The 24,169-nt window shown below is 37.4% G+C and overlaps 1 protein-coding gene across 7 annotated transcripts in view; it reads left to right on the forward strand.

The window, feature by feature from the left end:
- The first annotated feature begins 3,835 nt into the window (after positions 1-3,835).
- The window catches only part of LOC119808139 (solute carrier organic anion transporter family member 1A4-like), a 49,632-nt gene continuing 29,298 nt past the window's right edge, over positions 3,836-24,169 (forward strand). For 5 of the 7 annotated variants that reach the window (XM_038320487.1, XM_038320489.1, XM_038320492.1 and 2 more), the window contains exons 1-8: positions 3,836-3,985; positions 7,655-7,759; positions 12,349-12,490; positions 14,333-14,465; positions 16,621-16,727; positions 17,926-18,072; positions 21,145-21,243; positions 23,847-24,068. In XM_038320487.1, coding sequence (XP_038176415.1) covers positions 7,700-7,759; positions 12,349-12,490; positions 14,333-14,465; positions 16,621-16,727; positions 17,926-18,072; positions 21,145-21,243; positions 23,847-24,068 — 910 coding nt within the window. In that variant the 5' untranslated portion in view covers positions 3,836-3,985; positions 7,655-7,699. Of the gene's footprint in view, positions 3,986-7,650; positions 7,760-12,348; positions 12,491-14,332; positions 14,466-16,620; positions 16,728-17,925; positions 18,073-21,144; positions 21,244-23,846; positions 24,069-24,169 lie in introns of all 7 variants that reach the window. The other 2 variants (XM_038320488.1, XM_038320491.1) reach the window with 2 other exon arrangements.

Below are 24,169 nucleotides of genomic sequence, written 5' to 3' on the forward strand. Positions count from 1 at the left end.
TTCTATATAATAAAAGTACTTTCAGAGGCATTACCATCCCTGACTGCAAACTCTATTACAGAGCTATAGTAATGAAAACAGCTTGGTATTGGCACAAAAACAGAGATGTTGATCAATGGAATTGAATCAAAGACCCAGATATTAATCCACAAACCTATGAAAACCTGATTTTTGACAAAGGATCTAAAATTATACAATGGAAGAAAGAAAGCATCTTTAACAAATGGTGCTGGCATAACTGGATGCCAACTGTAGAAGAATCAAGATAGATCCATATCTATTATCATGCACAAAACTCAAGTCCAAATGGATTAAAGATGTCAATATTAATATGATGACACTGAACCTGCTAGAAGAGAAGGTGGAAAATAGTTTACAACACATGGGCATATGAGACCACTTCCTATGTAGAACCCCAGTAGCATAGACAATAAGAGCAACATTGAATAAATGGGACCTCCTAAAACTGAGAATCTTCTGTAAAGCAAAGGACACTGTCATTAAGACAAAAAGGCAACCTACTGATTTTGATCTTCACCAACCCTACATCACACAAAGGTCTGATCTCCAAAATATATAAAGAACTCAAGAAACTAGATATTACAACTCTAATTAAACCAATTAAAAATTGGGTACTGAACTGAACAGAGAATTCTCAACAGAAGAAGTTCAAATGGCCAAAAGACAAGGTCATGTTCAACTTCCTTAGCAATCAGGGAAATGCAAATCAAAACAATTTTGAGATACCATCTTACTCCTGTCAGAATGGCTAAAATCAAAACCACCAATGATAGCCTATGCAGGAGGAGATGTGGAGTAAGGGGAACACTCATCCATTTTGGTGGGAATGCAAACTTGTGCAACCATTTTGGAAATCAGTGTGGTGATTTTCTCAGGAGACTGGGAGTCAACCTACCTCAGGACCCAGCAATTCCATTCATGGGAATATACCCAAGAGATGCCCAATCATACTACAAAAACATTTGTTCAACTATGTTCATAGCAGCACTATTTGTAACAGCCAGAACCTGGAAACAACCTAGGTGCCCCTCTATAGAAGAATGGATAAAGAAGGTGTGTCACATATACACTTTAGAGTTTTACTCGGCAGTAAAAAACAATGACATCTTGAATTTTGCATGCAAATGGATGGAATTAGAAAACACTTTACTGAGTGAGAAAACCCAGACCCAAAAAGATGAATATGGTATATACTCACTCATAAGAGGATTCTAGCCATAAATAGAGGACATTGAGCCTATAATTCGTGATCTTGGAGAAGCTAAATAAGAAGGTGAACCCAAAGAACAACATATAGTTATCCTCCTGGATATTGGAAGTAGACAAGATTGCCAGGCAAAAGTTGGGAGCACAGAATTGGGGTGAGGTGGGGGTAAGGGGACATGGGGAGAGAGAAGGAAGAAGGAGAGGATTAGGGAGAGCTTGGGAAAATGGGATAGTTGGGATGGAGGAAAAGTGGATATAGGAGCAGGGAAGTCGATATCTTAATTAAGTGAGCCATTTTAGGGTTGGCAAAAGACTTGACTCTAGAGAGGTTCCCAGGTGTCCAAGGAGATGTCCCCAGCTTGTTCCTTGGGCAGCAGAGGAGAGGGTGCCTGAACTGGCCCTATCCTATAGCCACACTGATGAATATCTTACATATCACTATAGAACCTTCATCTGGTGATGGATGGAGATAGAGACAGAGACCCACATTGGAGCACTGGACTGAGCTCCCAAGGTCCAAATGAGGAGCAGAAGGAGGGAGAACATAAGCAAGGAAGTTAGGACTGTGAGGGGTGCATCCACCCACTGAGACGGTGGAACTAATCTAATGGAAGCTCACCAAGGTCAGTTGGACTGGGACTGATGGAGCATGTGATCAAACTTGATTCTGAATGTGGCTGACAAGGAGGGCTGACTGAGAAGCCAAGGACAATAGCACTGAGTTTTGATTCTACTGCATGGACTGGCCTTGTGGGAGCCTAGTCTGTTTGGATGCACACCTTCCTAGACCTGGATGGAGGGGGGAGGACCTTAGACTTTCCACATGGCAGGGAACCTGACTGCTTTTAGGACTGGAGAGGGAGAGGAGGGAGAGTGGGGAGAGTAGGAGTTAAATGGGAGGAGGGGAGGAGGTGGAAACTTTTAATAAATAAATAAATAAATAAATAAATAAATAAATAAATAAAGATTTGTCACCAATATTGGTTAATAAAATGCTGATTGGCTAATAGCCAGACAGGAAGTATAAATGGGGCAACCAGATTAAGAGAATCCTGAAGAGAGAAAATGCAGAGATATAGTCACCAGCCAGACACAGAGGAAGGAAGATGAATATGCCTCACTGAGAAAAGGTACCAAGTTATGTGGCTTAACATAGGCAAGAACTATGGGTTAATTTAAGTTGTAAGAGCTAGTTAATAATAAACTTGAGCTGTAGTAGGAGGAGTGGGCTGTGTCCTGCCCCTCAGCTAGCTTAACCCCCAAAATAACCACACATAAATTGTATTAATTAAATCATTGCCTGGCCATTAGCTCTAGCCTCTTATTGGCTAATGCTCACATCTTGATCTAACCCATTTCTTATAATCTGTGTAGCACCAGGAAAGATTCAGCATCTTTGACTTGGCAATTTCATGGTGGCTCTTCCTGTCCACCTTCCCTCTCACAGCATTCTGTTCTTTCTACTCTGCCCACCTAAGGGCTGCTCTATCAAAAGGCCAAGGCAGACTCTTTATTCAATCAATGAAAGCAACACAAATACAGAATGACCTTCTACACCATTTCCTCTTTTTTGTTTAAGCAAAAAAGAAATTTAACATAGTAAAATTACATATAACAGGTATCAAGTATGAATTACAGTTACAATATTTATACCTATTTTATCTTTTATCATAACAAAGGAAAACTATAACTATCCATTCTTCAACTCCATCAAAGACTCCAGAAGGATATAATATTACCTAAGCAAATGAGAAGTAAGCAACTTCCAAAACTCTAGAAATGACAGAGACATCTTGCTGATTGTACAGTCACCCAAAGTTCTTTTGTACTATTGGGGCATCCATCTTCAGCCTTCAGACCCATAATATCCAGCAGACATTTCCATGAATCATAAAATTTTAAAGACAGTTCAGTCATTTTTTGTGTCCTACAGAATATTTTGCGGACTTTTTGATGAAGCAGGAACCCTGAAAGACCATCTCACCTTTAGGCAAGTTCAGCAGTCCTCTCTCTGTGGTTTCTTCATGTCCAGTTTATGCAACAGTCCAGGCAAGAGCAATTTCTTGCCCAAATGGCTATCATACTCCACAAGGAGCCTCTTGGAGGCCCATCTTCCTCTTGAAGTAGATTGGTGCTGCCAGGAGCAGATATGTCTCATTGTCATGAATAGCCCTAATTTATCAAAACATTTAAATGCTATATTCTGTAGTCTTTGAAGGATATGAAGAATACCAATCTAACTGAAATATATCTCTATATATCTAGAAAATCTAACTAACATGACTACAAGTTTGATTATTATTGATGATTATCCATTAACAACCTATATTTCCTAATAATATATTTTTAAATGATCAATACAATCACAATACCTTAATCAAGAGCAGAAATATACTTATAACAAAATTGACCTTAAATTTGTATCAGTAAACCAAGATTAATATCAATGCAAATTATTCATAGCTATATAATTGAGCTAATGTGCCAAATATCTTATAATTAATATAGACTTCTGTGTGTTTATTTAAGACTGAATGACTGCAGAATGAGATGGGACAGAAACTCCTATTCTCAATTGATTTTCCATGTCCTTTCTTGGCTTGTTATTGGTTGAACACAATTCACTGGACAGCACCCAGTAGGCTGTCCCTAGGAATTAGAGGCAAATCCCGGGGAAAGGTACTTTTCATTAGACTTTGTTTGCTGTAACTCTTTTTCCCAGCACCAGGGAGAGGACCGTCTCCTAAGACTTCTTCATGTATGTATTATTTGCTTGGCCATGGTAAAGCAGAATCTTTGTTTCATTAATTCAACAGTAGAGAATAAGGTGGCATGAACAGCATGGATTTCCTGATAATTGCAAATTGGGTGGATACTGAGTATGATTGAGTGTGTTTATTTATCTTGTACAGAGTTATATTTCTCTGTGATTGAGATGTCATTAAGGACCATCAGCCAAAAGTTCCCTCAGGGCAATGTTGCTGCTCAGTGTGTATAGAGTGTCAGTACTGCAAGGTAGTAACTCTTATATAGATCTGCTTTGTAGTATGCTCACTCACCTACTTTGCAATTATGCACTGTGTTCTTAAAATAATTGAGAGAGCAGACATTCATCATACATTTTTGCAAAAACACAAGCAATGCAAAATGGTTAAAAGTTGTGGACTCTTTTGCTTGAGAATGAGACTGGCGTGTTTTCATGCCTCATTTGGAAAGAAAGAGAAATGACAGTGTTGTGAGCTTAATAAAAGTGTAACATCCTGTTTTCTTTAGCATTGATGACTGATAATGGGTTTATTTTGATACTGTGATCCTGGGGACAGAAGTTATTGTTTAAACAAAGTTGTACTAACAAAGGGACACTGTTCATGTGGCTGCCACTTGTGCACATTTCTTATTTAGGTTCAAAGTGCTCAAGAGGGGATTGTGACATGATTCAGTATTGGGTCACATGAGTTTTGTTGAATCAAAGAAACAGGTTGCTTTGTCTTTTTTCCTCTATGGGCATGTTTAAAATGTATCTGAAAGGATATAGAAAATATTGGCACTTTAGAGGAAGATGGGGATTAGTTTATTAACATTGAATCTGTTTTCAAGTGCTTGGCTTTGTACACTTTATTTACAGTTGAGACACTTGATTGCAAGACTTTTCTGACACAGCCACTGTGTTCTGAAAGGAATCTTCAAGATGGCAATACAAACTGCCCAGATGATCATTTAATGTGGACAAAAAGAGTCATCCGATGATCTGGATGTTAGCTCCAGATTCTCTTGGTTAAAAAATGTGAAGTAGATATTGAAAATGGTTATATTTTAAGCCACTAAGGAAAGTGAAAACAGCTTTCACATAGGAAAGGAGTAAATTCTCTTAATGATGGGTAGAGAGACCACCCCACACTCGGGAATGCACAAGGAGAAAGCAAAGCAAGAAAAGGCTGATGCGAGATTGCAATAATATGAGAGAAACAGAGGCAGGTGAAAAGAGTTCAAAGGTTGAAATTTCATCTAAGTTGGTGTCAATTTAAAACATGAGCCTCCTCTCTACAGGAAATTGCCCACTTTCTCTATTCTTTCCACAACCATTATCAGGTCCTCTCATGAAGTTAAGTGGACTTGAAGTTTTATGTGGGATCCTTGAGTCTGTAATTTCATTCTTATATTTATTCAAACCTACCTAGAGAGTCATTAAAATTTTCATCCAAATGCTATAAATTTTCTTTTTTATTTCCACAATAAGGAAGTTGTACCTCAGCCTACATTCTATCTCAGCATACCTTTATTTCTTTTAAAGAAATTATATCTTTCCTAGAAGAAGCATAGGTTCCTAGGGATTTGAAACAAGTAACTTTCTCTGATAACTGTTGTATCTCTAAAAATTTCACTTCTCTACAGCACAGCAAGCTTGTCTTGTTCTTTCTTTACTCTTGATGCATGAAGAAAGTTGGTGTTCAAATAGTATTCTTCACAATTGCAAGGCAGTAGAGAAAACTACAGTCAGACATAATTACTCAGTTGTGGCTGGGATTTGACACTTTGGGAAATGGTTTAAATATTTTATAAAGTTAAAACCATTCTGAATTACAAGTTGAATGAATGTTGCTTAGAGGATTTTCACAAATTCTTGCCGCAGATACTGTTAAGAATTAATACTGCTATGTTGAAATAGATTTTCTGTAATAAATATAAAATTAAAATACCTAGATGGTGATGAAAATTTTTACTTTCAAGACAAAAAATAATTTGATGAGGCTGATACAGTTGAATAGAGCTCAAGTCACCTTTCTGCATTGCATATTAATATTTGCACCTGCATATCACCTATATAGGAACATACATGTTTGTTCATCCGTAATATGTATATCTTGAATAACCATCTATAAATGTCTTTTTAGGTGCCTGGTCTTTTCCTATTCCTACATTTTTAAATCTGGAAGTGTTCAACTTATTCCCAGATTGTAGATTTATTTGTTGTTTTTCTTTAGATTGTTTTCTTGATTAAAATTCTCTGTCTCCCCAGGTCTTTGTGAATCTACAGTATCTTAGAATGTGTTTCTCTTCTTGAGACACCAGGGAAATCTTAGAATGCAAAGACCTCAAGAAGGAAGCCTGGGAAAACAGCTTTAGTTGGCTCAGTGAGACATACATTTAGAACAAACACAGCAGATATCTTCATGTTCTTAAAGGCAGCAGCCTTCACATGACTTCAAAAGGCTTCATTCAGGTCATTTGCTTGTAAAGTTTTGTTTTAACCACATTGTCCTTAGCTTCAGGTTAAAGCCTAACAAACTCTGAGGCTAGCTTTATTATCACCAAAGACTAAGCAGAGTTATTTTCACTGACTTTTTCAGTAGAAATGAAACTAACCAAATCTCCTATGGCAATTTTTTCAAGATCAGTCAGAATAAAAACTTCTTAGATAATGTTATAATATTTAAGATACTGGTTAAGTTGTTCCTTTTCAAGTGATTCACGCACACACACATGTGATATATATATATATATATATATATGATATATGCATATATATATATATGAGAGAGAGAGACTGTGCAGTGAATATGTACTTTTATGTATATACATAATTACATGTGTAGGGGCTGGTGTACACATACAGGTGAACATATTATGGAGATCATAGGTCAGTACTGAATGTCTTCCTCTAGAATGTTCAACCTTAAGTTTTATAATGGAGTCTCTTCACTGAATTTGTCAGTTGTTCATTTGGTTAGAGTGACAGGAAGCCATGCTGTAGTGATCCTGCTCTCTGGGTCCTCCCAGTGTTGGGGTTACAGGTTGGTGCAGAGAAGTCCAGGTTTTCAGTTGGTTGCTCAGAATTCAAATTGATGTCCTCAAGTTAGGAATAAAACACGTTACCCACTGAACCACCTCTACAGCTGTGCCCAACAGTTTATATCAATTTGACACAGGCTAGGGTTATTTGGGGGAGAAGGAACCTCAACTGAGAAAATGTCACAAGGTTATGGTCTATCCTTTGGTGTATTTTCTTTATTGAATATTAATATGAGAGGGCCTAGATTACTATGGGTGGGCCCTTCCCTGAGCAGGCAGTCCAGGATTCTATAAAAAAGCAGGTAGTGCAAGCCATGAGAGCAAAAGCAGGAAGCAGTATTCCTCCTTAGCCTCTGCATCTGCTCCCGTATCCAGGTTGCTGCCATAAATTTCTGCCCTGACTTCCATCAGTGATAAACTGATATAAAATTGTGAGCTAAAGAGATACCTTTCCCCTCTAAGCTGATTTTGGTTTTCCCTTTCTTACTCTAAGTTGACTTTGGTTCTGGTATTTTATCACAGCAATAGAAATCATGATTAAGACCCCTAGTAAAGTTTATTTTCTTTTTTATGTATGACTTGTTACAGTTCAGTCAATAGTTTAATTGATAACTGTTTGATATTTTTGGAAAGGCAGCAGTAAGACATTTAAAGACAAACATCTGGAAACCATCAGAATAACATGGGAGAACCTGGGAAGAGGATTGGAACCCATGGGGTGACATGCTTTTCAAAAATGAAGGTATGGATTGTTTAGATATATGTGCATGTATATGCGCATGACAGTGTTTTAAAGCAAGCATTGAAAATCCTTGGATCATTGCTCAGTTTATTTGAAGTTTTCCAACATAAAAGCCTTTTTGTCTAATGTATTGTTAATTTATTTCCTTAAAGAAGTTGGTTTTATAATTGTGCAGGTCTAGCCAGAATTATTCATTCAAAAAGATTTATGAGAATAATTTAGAGAAGAGGTTCTCAACCTGTGTGTCACGACCCCTTTGGGGGTTGAATAATTATTCACAGGGGGCACCTAAGACCATTGTAAAACACAGATATTTACATTAAAATTCATAACTGTAGGAAAATTACACTTAGGAAGTAGCACATGAAATAATTTTATTTTTGGAGTCAACAGAATTTGAGGATCTGTATTAAAGTGTGTACCATTAGGAAGATTGAGAAACATTGATTTAGAGAGTCTTAAAGGAGGACAGGATTTAAAATATTTTAGGTATGTATTATAGTGTGGTGGAATTTAATCTGAGATCAGATGTCAATCCAATACTCAGCCCTCAGGGGTTCCCATCAGGAGGTCAGGGGTCACAGTTAGGAAACAGTACCCCAAAAGAAGTTCTGTGTTGATTGATATGCAAAGATGACTTCATGACTTAGTCAGAAAAAGATTTTCTTCAAGATTTAGCAATACTACAATCATGGCTTTGTAATAATAATAATAATAATAATAATAATAATAATAATAACCCTCCATTCTTTTAGTTATTTGGGTGATTTTCAGTAGTTTTGAGATAGTTGTTCTTCTCACAGTTCCAAAGGCATCTTTGCATCACTAAATGCAAACTTCGATTAACCCAAGGATCTGAACATGGTCCTAGTCTCTGCAGAGTGCCTCCCAGCTTCCTCTCTAAGCTGCTGCCTCCTAAGTTACCCTATCACAAGCTCACTTACCTTATTCACATATAGTGGACTTCATTCATTAATGTAAAAGAGAGGAGGACTCAGATTCAGCCCTGGGTAGTATTTTTGCCTGCAGCAATGCATGAATTACTGAAATCCAACCCCCTCAAGTTATCCTTCAGTTCTCACATTTTTCTGAAGAACCTGGGACCTCTGGTGCTTACCCTTTGTGAGATGCATCCTAGATGTGTCACTTTGGACAATTTGTGCAATGTGTTTGTACTTCAGTGTATTTCTACTGAAAAAGGTAATGCTAGTTCTACATTTTAAGATAAAAATTATTGCCGGGCAGTGGTGGCGCACGCCTTTAATCCCAGCACTTGGGAGGCAGAGGCAGGTGGATCTCTGAGTTCGAGACCAGCCTGGTCTACAAGAGCTAGCTCCAGGACAGGCTCTAAAGCTGCAGAGAAACCCTGTCTCAAAAAACCAAAAAAAAAAATTATTCTGAGACTTCTCTGTGTGTATGATTCTCTGTGTCCATCTCTTTCTGTATATGTGTGAGTACCTACCCTTCAGTGCCATCCTCTATGAGTGGTATGAAGGATTAGATCCAGATGCTCACACACACCAGGTAATGCCTCTATATCTGGCCTATTCCTCCATCTCCACTTTAAGATATGTGAGTCACTTTAAATTTATGTTTTATTTTATGTACATGGATGTTTTGCCCTCATGTATGTTAGTGCACCACTTGAATGTCTGGTATACTTGGAGGCGAGAAGAAGGCATTGGGTTCCCCGGAGCTGTAGTTACAGGTGGTTTTGAAACACAATGTGGGTGGTAAGAATGGAACCCAGGTCCTCAGTAAGAGTTGTCAATAATCTTAACTGTTGAGTCCCATCTCCAGTTTCAATGCTTAGGATAATAATGAGTGTTTTGATTTTTGGTTGCTAACATTAATAGCATTTTTAGAGAAATATCATCAGGTATCATAAATATTATTTCTCAAAATTCATCTTTGGTTACTGTCTTAAGGCTTCTATTGCTATGAAGGGACACCAAAACCACTGCAACTCTTATAAAGGAAAACATTTATTTGGGGCTTGCTTATAGTTTCTGAGGTTTAATCCATGATTGTCATCGTGGGAACATGGGGTCCAAGGGAGATATGGTTTTAGAGAGGGATCAAAGAGTTCTATATTCAGATTGGCAGGCAACAGGAAGAGAGTGACACTGGGACTAGCTGGAGCTTCTGAAACTTCATAGCCACTCTCATTGACATACTTCCTCCAACAAGACCACAGCTACCAATAGTGCCACTACTTGGTGACCAGGCAGGCAAATCTAGGAGCTTATGGGGGCATTCCTAATCAAGCCACCACAGTAACTTGGTAGTTTAACAACAGTAGATACTGGTGTGCAGTTTATGGGAAAATGTTAAAACCATGAGTTTACAAGTCAAAATTTAGAGGTGATTGCTTAAAAAGACTTCTCTGACTTTAGAACTGTCTAGAATGTTAGGGTGGTCAAATGGTCTACAGTGCCAGACTTAAGCCCCTGCTTCTTAAGTTTAGATTATAATAATTAAGAAAAGTGTCCTAAGGCAGGGGAAAAGATGGCCTTAATGACATTCATTCATGCATCCACTGATGACTTCACTAGTCATCAATAGTGAGTCCTAATCCAGTGGCTACACAGATGGCCCTGTTGAAGCTTTATGGAACAAAAAACAAAACCAAAATTCATGAACCATGGAAAAGGAATGTTAGGAATGAGGGTGTTGATGTAAAAGACAGGGAAAGAAATGGGAAGAAAGTACAATCAGATGATGTCACGTAAGTATGAAATGATGAAACAAGATTAATCAATAAAATTTATTAAAGAAATGAAAGGAAAATTTCTCAAGTGTGTGGGGAGAAATATTCATCTGTAAAGTACTTGCCTTGGAAGCAGGATGGCGATGACCAGTTCAGTCCCTAAGCCCATGTAGAAAGAAAGCATGGTGGGACATTGACTGCAATCCCAGTGTGGGGGCAATAGAGTCACCAGACACTTGGTGCTCACTGACACCCTGCTTTGCCACCTGGGTGAATTCCAGGCAATAGTCCCTGCTATTAAAAACATGTACAAAGACTGAAGAATTACATCTGTGCTTGTCCCATCTCCCCCTGTGCATATACATACATGAACTCATTCCACACAAACATGCACACATTTACACAAGTTAAGAGGATGAAAGAAAAAGTAGAAGAGAACTCCCTTAGGAGGAATGTAAAAACTGCTTTGAAAGCTTTTCCTTCAGACTCTAGAGTACTCAGGCTAATAGTCAACAAGATTGACTTTATAAATACAGATGTTATGTAGCAGCAGACCTGAGCCAGCATGGACACTGTTTGTTTTGTTTTGTTTTTGTTTTTGTTTTATTTTCTGCCTAAAACCAAATACTTTAGAGAAAGAGGTATTTGTTCACCACCTGTTTAGTTTTCTTCTTCAAAAGTTAAATCAAATGAACGATCTCCACAAGCCTGTTTTTTTAAATTTTATAGACTTCACTTTTAAATATAGTACCTGAATATAAAACTCATAAGAACATAATCAAGTATCAATCATATCCTCTGAACAATTTGCAGTGGGAAGAGGAAACATCTCTGTCAATGTCATTTAGAGTTAGAAGATAAACTTCTAGAGATGGAATTATATTATCTTATAGTCATAGAATATTTTTAAGCTATAATGAACTTGGTTTTCACATTTGCCATTTTACTTATTTTTGTGTTTGTTTCTGTTCTGGTTAATGCAGGTTAATTGGTACTCATGACAAATTTTATAAGCAGTAAATATTAATCTAACACAAGATGATTTGCCTATTATTTCACACAAGAGAGCACAAAGGTTTCAGAAGCTGGGATGGTGACATTTGCCATCAACCAGCTGCTAGCAGATAAGTTGAGGGAAACAGGAAGGTCATTCACTACATCACTTCATGTGAGTTTTTAGTCACAGGCAGGTACTGTGGAGTCTTATCAGGACCTGGCCCCATTTTATCCTGCACCTGAAAGACCCCCCAAAATGCTCTGCCCTGGGTTGATATGTTATGAATACCACTTGTACTACTGAATTAAAAGTCTATAGGGTTTGCTGCTCTAGGAAGAAAAAAAACAGATACCAGTTTGCTGGACCATTGCCTCCAGAAGTGAGAGTGTAGCTTGTTGTTCTCAAAAATGGAGAAAAAGAGGACAAAGGATTGAACTGTCATGAACATCCAGAGACCTGTCACTCCTGAAAACAGGCATGCTGTAGAAACAATGCTGTGCTGTAATTCGGTGTTCTATTCCTTCCCTTTCTTAAAATGGACAACTTTTGTGCTGCAGAGAACAGTATAATGCTGAAGATCTAACAATAACTGTGTCTTACACAGAATAACTTCATGTCTTTCTGTATTAATGTGGTACACTAGCAAGAGAAAAGCCATATCCATCTACAAAATTTACAACTTCAATCCAACTATTCTAACCCTGCATTTCCAGAGTTAGGACAGAGTAGAGATTACACTTTAAAGTTTTTTTTTTATGTTCTAGGGCTGTTTAAGTTGGATACAATCCTCCACCTCATGGTAGAGGCTGTTTTGCCAGTTGGTGGCATATATATAATTGTAAAATTAATTTCTCACTATTTCTTAAATGTTTTTCTTTCTAGATGTTTCTTTTGGCATTAACAGGGGCATATGTAGCAAAATCACTATCAGGAATTTATATGAATTCCATGCTCACACAAATAGAGAGACAATTCAATATCCCCACTTCTATAGTTGGATTTATCAATGGGAGCTTTGAGATTGGTGAGTTATTTTACATTTACTTATTGTTGTATATTGACATTCTCTCCTTATTTCCTACATTAGACTTTATATTTTGTGAATTACATGCTTCCTGGTATGATTGAATAGCCTGGTTTGGGTGTAAAGAAATTATTTATTTAAATATCTTCATTATAGTACCTAATTATTGCCACATACCCTGATATGGTCTCTTTCTTTTCTGACATAGATTTAGAGTATTAATATCCATCACTTGATAACTCAGAGAGACACTAAGACCTCTTCCATGACATTTTACAAGGTTTCTGCGGGAGCCTAGAGGAACTCGTGTTCTGAAGGAGAGCAAATGCTTCTCTTTCCCTACTGTGTCTGTGAGTTTGACAGCTCTCCACTCCTAGTCACCAGTAACATGAGAATGTTTTCTATGTTTTCCTGTGTTTAAGTAATTCCTAAGACACAATTCCTAAGAAAAGTGAATGAACTTTAGCCCCAGATTTTAGGTGATGAAATGGAATATGAGAATACAGGGGGTCACGGAGGGAAAGAGGCCCTCTATAAACAAAGTGACCTGGAAGACTTTTAGTCCTAGTTGTTACTTTCTTCAAGATGTAATTGTCTTTAAGGTATTTAATCAAAGCAGCAAAGAAAATCAAGAATGTGGAGTAGCTAACACACACTGAGGTTGCTTAATTTTGTCTCCCAGGATCAAACTTCTTAGTATTTCCTCTGCCGCCTGTGTCCTAGGTCTTCACAGTGCAGTCAGAACGAATGCCTTACTGAGATTGAGTAATGTTCCAGTGTGCTAGTGGCAGCAAGTGCCATCCATTGGCTATCCAAGTTCAAACAGAACACACTGTGCTAGGGAAGATAGTCTCTTGAAGGGGTAAAGGTGATATGGGTGGAGAAACCACTGTGAAGGGGAGATGTGTACAGAGGGTGAGCCATCAAATAGTTTGTATGGGGATCAATTCAGCCCTGTGTTATGAGAAGGTGGAAGTTGTTAGAACATGAACCTGGAGAAGTGTGCAGGGAGGAAAAATGGGCAGAGACTATGGCTTACTTTAGAGTGTGTCTTCTATTTTTTATGTGGCAGAGAGCCAGTATGGGGTTGCAAGAGAGTATTGATCTTTCTATGTAGAGGACTTATATTGAAAACTCAATGCCATCTTATTTCTGGATAATACTGTAGTTATACAAAATCAAACTATATAGGTCAAAAGGAATGCAGTTACACTGAAGTATAATTATCAGAACATTTAAACATCCTGTCAGGAGAAACATTCATGCTTTTTAACAAGGCAAAGATCATCTACATCTGATTTTCAAGTAATTATTGGCTACAAGCCAATAATCATGATGTCATAAGCCAATATTTATACTTCTGTTGGTGACAGAAAGATGGCTCTTCATGTCACTATTGCTTTGTACATTACCGTGAACAGAAATGTTGATTCCAAGTTAATGATTATTGAAAATAATTCTCATCCAAGTTCATGGAAAACTCTATTTTTTGTGATTTTTAAACTAAAGGTTAAAAAGTCTGGTTTAAATTAAAAAATAATAACAAAAAATAACAATACCACTGGCTGTGGCAGATGACTTAAAGGGAGTCTTAAATTGGAATCATTGTGAGGGGAAGGATTTCACATTAGACAGTGAATGCAACACTTGGCGGGCATTTCCTTCCCTCAGGGTCATGATTGATTATGAATTTAAAACAATGCACAAATCTTCTAAGCACCTATCGCTGTGTTCTTAAGGTGGTTGTTAAACAATGAACACTAGATGGCAAATATAGAGGAGGCTATGACTATGATGTGATAAAACTTTACTGAAATAAGCATTCTCATTTATTTCTCCTAGGAAACCTTTTGTTCATTATATTCGTGAGTTATTTTGGAACAAAACTGCACAGACCTATAGTGATTGGTGTTGGATGTGTGGTTATGGGCCTAGGATGTTTCTTAATATCACTACCTCATTTCCTGATGGGCCGGTGAGTACTTGATGGTACTTTTAGGTTCAACTTTCAATTGCAGTAAATAAAGCTTAGAGTTTCCTCTCTGGGGGAAGCAATGCTCCCCCAAAGTACAGAATGCTAATATGGAAATTATCATTGGATTGGTGCTTGCCAGGCACCAATGTACCGACTGATCTACATCTTCATATCTAGATCTCTTTATCTGTGATAAAATAGGAATTCCCCTTTTTCATTTTGAAACATTTTCCTGCTGTTTTATTGTCAATTGGGGAGTAAATGGACTTTGAATGAACAACTGAAATTTAAGTGGATAATAAATGAAAGAATATTTTGTCATCTCAGGTGTTTTTGCAGGGAACTGGAAGTTTGTGGATGAAATTTAAAATTATTCTTTGCTTTCTATTTGATTCAAATTAATGTCAAGAAATATTCAACTACTGTGTTTGTCTACCTTCCACCAATAGTGATTGTTTTATGGTTTATTTTTTTATATTTAAAAATTTCCATCTCCTCCCCTTCTCCTCCCCCTTCCCTCCCCTCCCCTTCACCCATACCCCCCTCCCTGGGCTTTGATTCTTCTGCATGGACGGGCTCTGTGGGAGCCTTCTCAGCTTGGTTGATCACCTTCCTGGACCTGGGGGGAGTTGGGAGGACCTTGGTCTTAACATAGAGTAGTGATTATTTTTTTAAGCTGGCCTGTCCTCACTGGGTCATGAATAGAGAGGCACAGGCTCTTGTTTACACTTCACTTTCAGCCTATGTGGCGACATCCAGGCACTTCTTGGGTTAAGTGGTTCTGACTTCTGTACTGTATTATTCAGAATAGAAATTAGAATGTTGACGAGTATAACTCCATATTCATGCAGAATTCAGCAGCCCATGCTTTCCTCTGGCTGTCTCTCTTCTAAAAAGCACTTAGCAATAATAAATATTAAATAACTAAATGAAATCCAGAATACCTACAATGGACATAGACTTAGCTAGACACATTCTCCTCTACTTTTGTAGTCTGTCATTTTCTTTCTAGGACAAGCTGATCCTTGGAGATTTAATCAAGTTAAATGACCATAGTTTAATAACACTTTTGGTATCATGACTCTGCATTTTCAGGTGATGGATTCTGAAACCTTTTGTCAAGACATGGGAACTTTTTCTTCTGTTGGAGTTAATGAACACATAGGAAAATGATTGCTTGAATTCTCAGAAAGGAAGGATAGGATCACAGCTCAGAGATCACAGAGCAGGTGTCTTGATTTGTTGTGTTGTTTTTTGTCTCTCTCTAAAGCTTTTATCTTCTCAATTTTACTTTAGTGAGTTTCTTTCCGTTTTTTTGCTTCTGTTCTTTACCTCACTCAATTATTTCTAGAAAATAGTCAGTTAGAAATATCATAGGGCCGGCATTAGGGAATCTGAAAGCTATGCCACTTACATGAAGAGATGGGAACTAACTGTAAAGAAGGGGCACATTTTTGGAGATTATCAAGTTCTTTTGATGAAATTTATTACTTATATTTATTCATGTTTTCAAATTGGGGGTTATTTTTGGTTTATTTTGCTTTGTTTTGTTCTGTTTTTACTTGAGATAGGTTCTTGGGAATCCCAGTCCAGACTCAAACTAACTGCATAGCTGAGGGTGACCTTGAGCTTCTGTTGTTCCTCTCTCCACCTCTCAAGTGCTAGGGTGACAGGCATGGGCCACCACACCCTGCTGATGCAGTTAGGGAGTTTAGCCCCAGAACTACATGTCCAGCTTCATGATACAGATTTCCGGTATTTATTTATTTATTTATTTATTTATTTATTTATTTATTTATTTGTCTGTGTGTGTGTGTGTGTGCGCGCGCGCACCTGTAAGTGTTTGCATATGCATGGTGGGTGTAGGTTTTCACATGTAGAGGTCAGAGGATCACCTTATGGAATCATTCCTCTCCTTCCACCTTAATGTGATTTCCAGGACTGAGCTCAGGTCATCAGACTGTGCAGCAAGTTCTTTACCTGCTAAGTCATCTCTCTGGCCCAGCAATGGGATTCATGATGTTTAGAATGACCACTGTGGAGACATGTCTGTGTGGGCTCTGGATGCTGCATTCAGGGAAGCAGGAGTCAGCGATCTGCAGATGCTCTCCTTGCACTCAGGTCCTCACAGTGAATGTTTCCTGTGTCCACACAGATACGAATATGAGAAAACAATCTTGCCTTCAAGCAACTTGTCCTCAAACAGCTTCTTGTGTTCGGGAAACAGAACCCAGACTTTAACACCAACACTGGACCCTAAAGGTGAACTAGTGCTTCTTATTGTTTTCCTGCTCAGGGACATGGTTACAGAATATTCTTATAAAGGGCTTTCAATGTTACATTGGATTTAGTAGGCATCTAAGACAAATGAACAATCTTTATTTCTCTCTTCAGGGAAGAGAGTTGTCTAATAATATAGAATTCTCTGCCTTCTAAATTTGAATATACTTAAGATTCCTTTGTTTCTTAAAGTGGATATTAAAAAATGATATCTACTCCAGCACCACTGTAGAGTTAATCCCACAAGGGAAAACAACTTGGAAGGATGGATCTAGACCCATGATAAGATCTATGTGATTGGTCTAGTTTGGTTTTCTGTTGCTATAATAAAACATGGACTAAAACTAATTCAGATAGGAAAGAGATTGTCTAGCTTATAAATTGTACCCAACCATGAGGGAAGCCAAGGCAAGAACCTGGAGGCAGGAACCAAAGCAGAGACCACTGAGTATTTATTGCATGTATTACTTTTCTTTTACTATGATAGAACACCATAACAAAAGGGAACTTATACACAGAAGAACATAGTTGTGCTTAAGATTTCTCTAGTGGCTTTCCTGCTCTGCTTTTCTAGGTTTTTGGTTGAACCCCATATTTGTCTCTGGGTTTTCATTATTTGTGCAACAATATTTAGTTTCTACAAAGTAATTGAGGCAGTGGGGAATTCAAACTTCCATCAATCTTCCCTGTGTTGTGTCAGTACAGCATGAATTATCAGAGACATATGCACACATGTGCTTCTTTTTCAGTCCTCAAAATTGTGGATGAATGAGCCAGTGTACACATTAATTTACTGGGTCCATTGGTTGGCAGAAAACTGAGTCCCTAGAGGTGAGGAAAAGTCCTCATTTTAATGTTTGCATATTTCTTTGGTGTAAATTCTCACAACCAATGTGTTGTCACTAAACATTGAATTGGGAAGAGGTATCTATCTTTAGATCATATTTCCTACCCAAGTGAAAATTGGTTCCAGCATAAATAACTCTTATAATTCATTGATAAATATTATCCCAAAATAAGCAGTAGGGGTGACTCGGTGATTCATAATTAGCACAGTTACATAACCCCTTTCATGGTCATCATGGATTTGTGACCCAAGAAACAAAGAAAATTTTGAATTAACTCTGTGTAACCCTTGACTGTCAGAATGCTTATCTATTTTTCCTTTGTTTTAATATAGAGTGTTCAAAAGAAATTAAATCCTTAATGTGGATATATGTAATGGTAGGAAATCTTATCCGTGGAATTGGTGAAACTCCCATCATGCCCTTGGGTATTTCCTACATAGAAGATTTTGCCAAATCTGAAAACTCTCCTTTATACATTGGTAAGTTTGAAAATCAGAGTTGGAATCTTTACTAACCAAGTCCTCAGAGGGTAAAAAACAGTTATTGATTTGGACATATTGTGGGTTGCACAATGCTGAGCTGAGTGCTATGGCACCATTGGTCATAAAGACTGTTTAATGGGAGAATTAAAATCATAGTTCCAGACAAGCCACTTTTTCAATCAGCTTCTCACTGTTGGAGAGCCCACTAACCTTCTGAACCTACTGTCTTCTGTTGCTACCACATTATCTCTAAAGCATTAGAGATTCACCAATATTTCCTGGAAAATGTTTCTGAGATTCAATTATGTTTTTTTTCTATTTTTGTTGCTTTTTATTATCATTCTTGCATCTATAAGTTATTACAATTTCATTATTGGCCATTCTGTATCTGTAGTACTTTAAAATACTGTCTTATATCTTTCTGTCTCTCTCTGTTTCTCTGTGTGTGTTTGTGTGTGTGTGTGTGTGTGTGTGTGTGTGTGTGTGTGTGTGCATTTTATTGACAGTGTGGTGTTCAGAAGACAGATTTTGACAGTTGGCCTGGAGATTGAACTCTGATCCTTGTGCCAAGTTTGAAGGACAAATGCCTTTACCTGTTGAGCCTTGTGCCTGGCACTTAGTGTTTTCTTTTGTTGTATTCTTGTAAGCAATGTTGCAGAATAAGACTTATCAAATATTATTTTAATCATGTCTCTTCTACTATGTGCAATAGTTGGTTTCTTCTTTACTGTCTTCTCTCTTTTACTATTTGGGGCTCTGCAACCTGCTTCTCTATGAAGTTAATGACACACTTTCCTTTGTGTAACATGAACAGGGCCAGGCCTGCCTGTTTGGGTTTCTGTCCCACCAGAGTAAAAGGACGGCAGTGGTTAAGACTGATCATACAAATAATGGGGTTTGGTACTGTGTTATAGCTGGTGGTTTTATGTTAATGGTTGTAGTGATAAAATTGATTGCACCCAGTACCCCACAACTGTTTAGTCTCAAAGAAAATTACACATAGGTCTCTAAAGTTATAAAGCTGATTGGCCAATTAGCTCTAGCCTCTAACTGGCTAACTCTCACATCTTGATTAACCCATTTTTCTGATCTATGTTAGCCATGTGGCTCAGTACCTTTTTTCAGTGGGGCAGATCACATCCTGCTGCTTGGGTGATCTGGGTAGGAGTGAAAGGAATCAACTCCCTCCCTCCCAGAATTCTCCTGTTCTCATTGCATCATTTCTACTTCCTGTCTGGTTTTCCCACCTATACTTCCTGCCTGGCCAATCAGTGTTTTATTTAAAATATGATTGACAGATTACAGACAATTCTCCCGCACCACCTTTTTTATAATTTCTTGGCCTAGACAGGCAGGATTTTTCATGGTTTTAATAAATATCCAAGTTGATCTTTTGTTTGTATTACTTAAAAAATGTCTTAAGGGAAGAGACAATTGAGTGTATACCTATTTCTGCTATCTCTGAAATGTTCTCAGCTTATTAGGAATAATTTGTGTATGTTCTTACACAATTCCATCTGTAGTTGTTTATAAACCCATAACTTTGTATATAGAGACACTTTTCAATTAACGTATACATATTACTTAACACAAAAGAACAAACAAACAAAATGAAAGCAGGTGATAGAAAAGAGGAATAGGTTTAGAATTAACCAATATGAGTGAAATTAAAAATATCTTTTGTCACTATTTGAAGACTTACAGATTTGGCAATAATCTTTTCTATGTTGGTCTGAGACTTCACAGAGGTAAGAAGTGACTATGGCTGCTCCTCTATTTTTCTGATCTTTCAGCTTTCACCCAATATCTGACTCAGAGTTTTTATTTAATAACACTACTTTGGATCACACTTCAAACTTTGTCAGTTTCATTTTTTTCCTGTGAGGAAATGCAGCCTTATAGAAAAGGGTTCATTTATCTTATAATTCCATAACAATAGAGAAGTAACAGTAGCAGAAGCTTGAGGCAGCTGCTACAGATCCAAGAGCAGAGAGTACATATGCATGTTTATGTCCTTGCTTGCATGGTTCTGCTCAGCTCTTTCCCCACTCATGTAGTTGATGACTCCCTGCTCAGGAAAGGTCCTGCTTATAGTGGACTAGGTCTTCCCACATCAATTAACTTAACTAAGACAATCTTCTATGGACATGCCACAGGTAAACCTAGTGTAGACAACACTTCATTAAGACTCTCCTCCAAAGGAGTTCTAGGTGGGAGAGTTGACAATTAAAGTTAGCCATCACAGAATCCCTTTGAAAACATGACTATAAAAGCATCAAAAGGACCGTGCTCACATCCTGGCTTTGACAGGACTACCTGTGATAGTACAGCCTTTGGCTAAATTCAGAATGAAAGAGAATTTGGAATGTAGCTTTGAGTGATGAAACTTTTGTGTCATTCAGATTTCTATCACTTTAATAAATACCTGAGATAACATTTTATAAAGAGAAAGGATTTGTTTGGATCACAGCTTTGAAAGTTTTGGTCTATGTTGCTGGACTGTGTGGTTTAGAGGCTTCTGATGAGGCAGCTCACTATGGTGAAAGGAATTATGATGGAGTGAACCCTTTTATCTTGTGAGTGGGAAGGGAAACTGAATGAGGAAGGGGCTATGGTTCTACTCCAGATGACCCGAAGATCCATCATCATACCCTACATTAGAAGCTACTTCAGGCTTCAGTGGTAACCCTGGGAAACAAGTCTGTGTCCCATGAAATTCTGAGGGACATTCCATATTGAAACAATGGGAACATCTTTCTTAATATTTATAGAAGCAATGTATGTACATGCAACACATATATGTATATGTAATAAGTATATATGTGTATATATTTACATGTAACTAACATACATATCAAGCTTATTTTCTTATATTGAATATGTAAGAATACCTGAGGTACTGGGGCATAGCTCAGTTGTAGAGCACTTTCCAAGGCTACTGGATTTGATACCGAGCTCTACAAAGGAAGTAAAAGAAATCTAATATCTGAAACTATTCAATCTCAAGGCTCTTTTGTGCAAGCAAACTCTTTGTGTGGTTGTGTAACTTACTATTTTGTTTACTTACAGGGATTTTAGAAACAGGAAGAGTTGTTGGCCCTTTGATTGGACTTTTATTGGCATCCTTCTGTGCAACCATTTATGTAGACATTGGATCTGTGAATACAGGTAAAATACATTTTATTTATATAGTGTAGTCTCTAGAGTGTCGGAGAATGCTCCAGATTGATATACCACTGCCTCCTTTGATCCTCAGTTAGGCGAATTATGACTGCTTACAGATTGCAGGCCCAAGAGAGCAAAGGAAAGGATAAAATGTCACCTTCTCATTAAAAGTCCACCACCCTCTCACCACATTGTAGCCACATTTTTGGTCTCAAACAATTTATTCAAATTGGTTTTTCTCAATGAGGCAGTCACTGTGGATAATAAAAGAGATCTTTCTGTTTTGTGATAAGCACTGATTAAAAAGATTTCACATAACAGAAAGAAATAATCATTACCTGCTAGAAAATATATTGCTGCAAGGGGCCCAGTCCCCAGGTCAGAGAAACTGCAGGGGAGCTGTAGAGCAAGCAAACTACTGGACAGATGCACACTCATGGGAACTTTATCTGAGGGTCAAAGGTATATTCTTTGTTTTATTTTTTTCTGATGGTTGTTCTTACTCAATCCTGTGGCTGTTCAGTTCTTTTACCCTGTCATTTTTCTTTTACTTCCTCTTCCAGTTGTTCTCATGTCATATTTTCCTGGTATTCTCCTTTTGCTTCTTCCCGGGTGTTTCTCTTCTCTTTCCTGATGCTTTTCCTTCAACATTTCCCCTTCTCCTATCTTTTACTTTTTCTTAGCTCTTTCATACTTCATATCTAAACATATCTATGCAATAAAAGATTACCTCAAAAAACCAAAATCTTTACATAAGAAAAAAATCTTTACATAAGAAAAAAATTCATTAAGATCAAAAGTTACATGTCTTCATTAGAAACCCACAAATAGAAATTAAATATTTTTATTTGTATTAATTTTCCCACCATAATATCTTCATCCCAAAGCAATGACTCTTTCTTTCATTACTGAAAAAATTTAGGCAAGTTATGCATATTTCAGCTAATTCCAGACAGCTCTTTGCAGTTTCAGTATATATTTCTATTTTTAGCTGTACTATAGAGAAACTAAATGAGTTGTCAGCTAACCACCTATTTTTCTTTACACAATAGGGACATTTAATTTTCTTTCTCAGCTTTTTTTCACATACTAGGGGTGTGATTAATTCTGAAATTACATGACAAAGGAACTCAGACCTAACGTTAGGTGTAGAGAAATAATTGTTTACTTTAATCATCAGCCTGTTTTTTTTCACAGGGTCTATAGTTCATTATAATTCCTTGTTCTTGTTTTCCATTCTCTGCAAATCCCATATTTGGGAAAGGTTTCTTTTAGCCTATGTTTGTCTTTTTAGTACCTCTTATTGGAACGATTGGCAGAATAACATAAATCATGTTCCTAATCATCTTTACTAATTGTCTCAACCACATGTATCTTTTAGGCTCAGAAATTTCAATTAAATCATTGATTCAACTAAGCATCATTACTCTTATAAAAATTATTATATACAAGTTAATTGCCCAGTGAAGGGTGGGATTTTTCTCAAGAACCATAACACTGTACTAGATACAATAGAATTCCTTCTTATGGTAACTACATTGTGACAAATACGGCAGGAATATGGCAGCAGCAAACAGAAGGAAGCACAGAAAAAAACAAGGGACCTTTGCCTCTCCAGGATGTACCTGAGTAGCTTTGTCATCCTGTGGGCTATGTTCCATAAGATCTATTGCTCTCTACAGCTCCTATGACGTGGCCACTGGCTACATTTTACCACATATTGCTAGATTGAATCAGTTGATTTTCTTAATGAATACACAAAAAGTAATTGGGTACTATGTGATATTTTATTATCTTAATTTATATGTGTGTGTGTGTGTGTGTGTGTGTGTGTGTGTGTGTGTGTGTATGCACTGTGTGTGGGTGCCTGCTCAGGACAGAAAAGGGTTCAGATGTTCTGAAATCATAGTTACAGGCAGTAGTGAGTTTCGATATGGGTGCTGCTAATAGAACTCTGGACCTCTTCAATAGCAGCAATAACTCTTAGTTATTGCTTAATGGTCTCTCCAGTACCCTTCTTAAATCACTGTGATGTTTTTGGGTTATGAATTCATTAGGTTAAATCTGGTTTCTTAAATATGTCTCAAATCTTTTTACTGTCTTGTTAAACTGAACTTTTAAATATTATGCTATGTATAATAATATAACAATCCAGAACTTTTTTCTTTGATAATTTTAACTTAACCCAATTGAATAATCTCGGACACTTTTCTTTTTTTCTGAGGCAGGATTTCTCCATGTTTCTCTGACTGTCCTGAAACTCACTTTGTAGAACAGGTTGACCTCAAACTCACAGAAATCTGCTTGCCTCTGCCTCCCTGAATGATGGGATTAAAGTTGTGTACCACCACTGCCCGGCTCATATACTTTTTCTAAAAGTCTGAATTCACTCAGCCTGGTGGCAGATACCTGTAATCCCAGAATTTAGGAAGTAGAAGCAGAGCAGCATAGTACAAGGCCCAAACAAGAACAAGAGCAAACATGTGAATAATTTACAAATAATATACAAATTTTGTGTTTAGATGTACTGTGATTCTTAATAATTTTCTTCAGTTTACACAGGAAAGAATGATGCAAGCTAACAAAACATCTGTATTTCTTCACAGATGACCTGACCATAACTCTCACTGATACACGCTGGGTTGGTGCTTGGTGGATCGGCTTTTTGATCTGTGCAGGAGTGAATGTCCTGACCAGCATCCCCTTTTTCTTCCTTCCCAAAACTCTCCCAAAAGAAGGACTAGAGTATAATGCAGATGTGACTAAAAGTAACAAAGAAGAGAAACACCATGAAAAAGCCAAGGGAAAAAAACGTGGAATCATCAAAGGTAAACAGGAAAACTTTAAATCCTGCATTTGGTTTAGATGGGTCTGCAGTTAGTTGAGCATTTGCCAGAAAAAATTCAAATCAATCTGGACACTCAATAAG

This window comes from Arvicola amphibius, chromosome 2 (assembly GCF_903992535.2).
Source record: "Arvicola amphibius chromosome 2, mArvAmp1.2, whole genome shotgun sequence".
NCBI classification, from domain to species: domain Eukaryota; kingdom Metazoa; phylum Chordata; class Mammalia; order Rodentia; family Cricetidae; genus Arvicola; species Arvicola amphibius.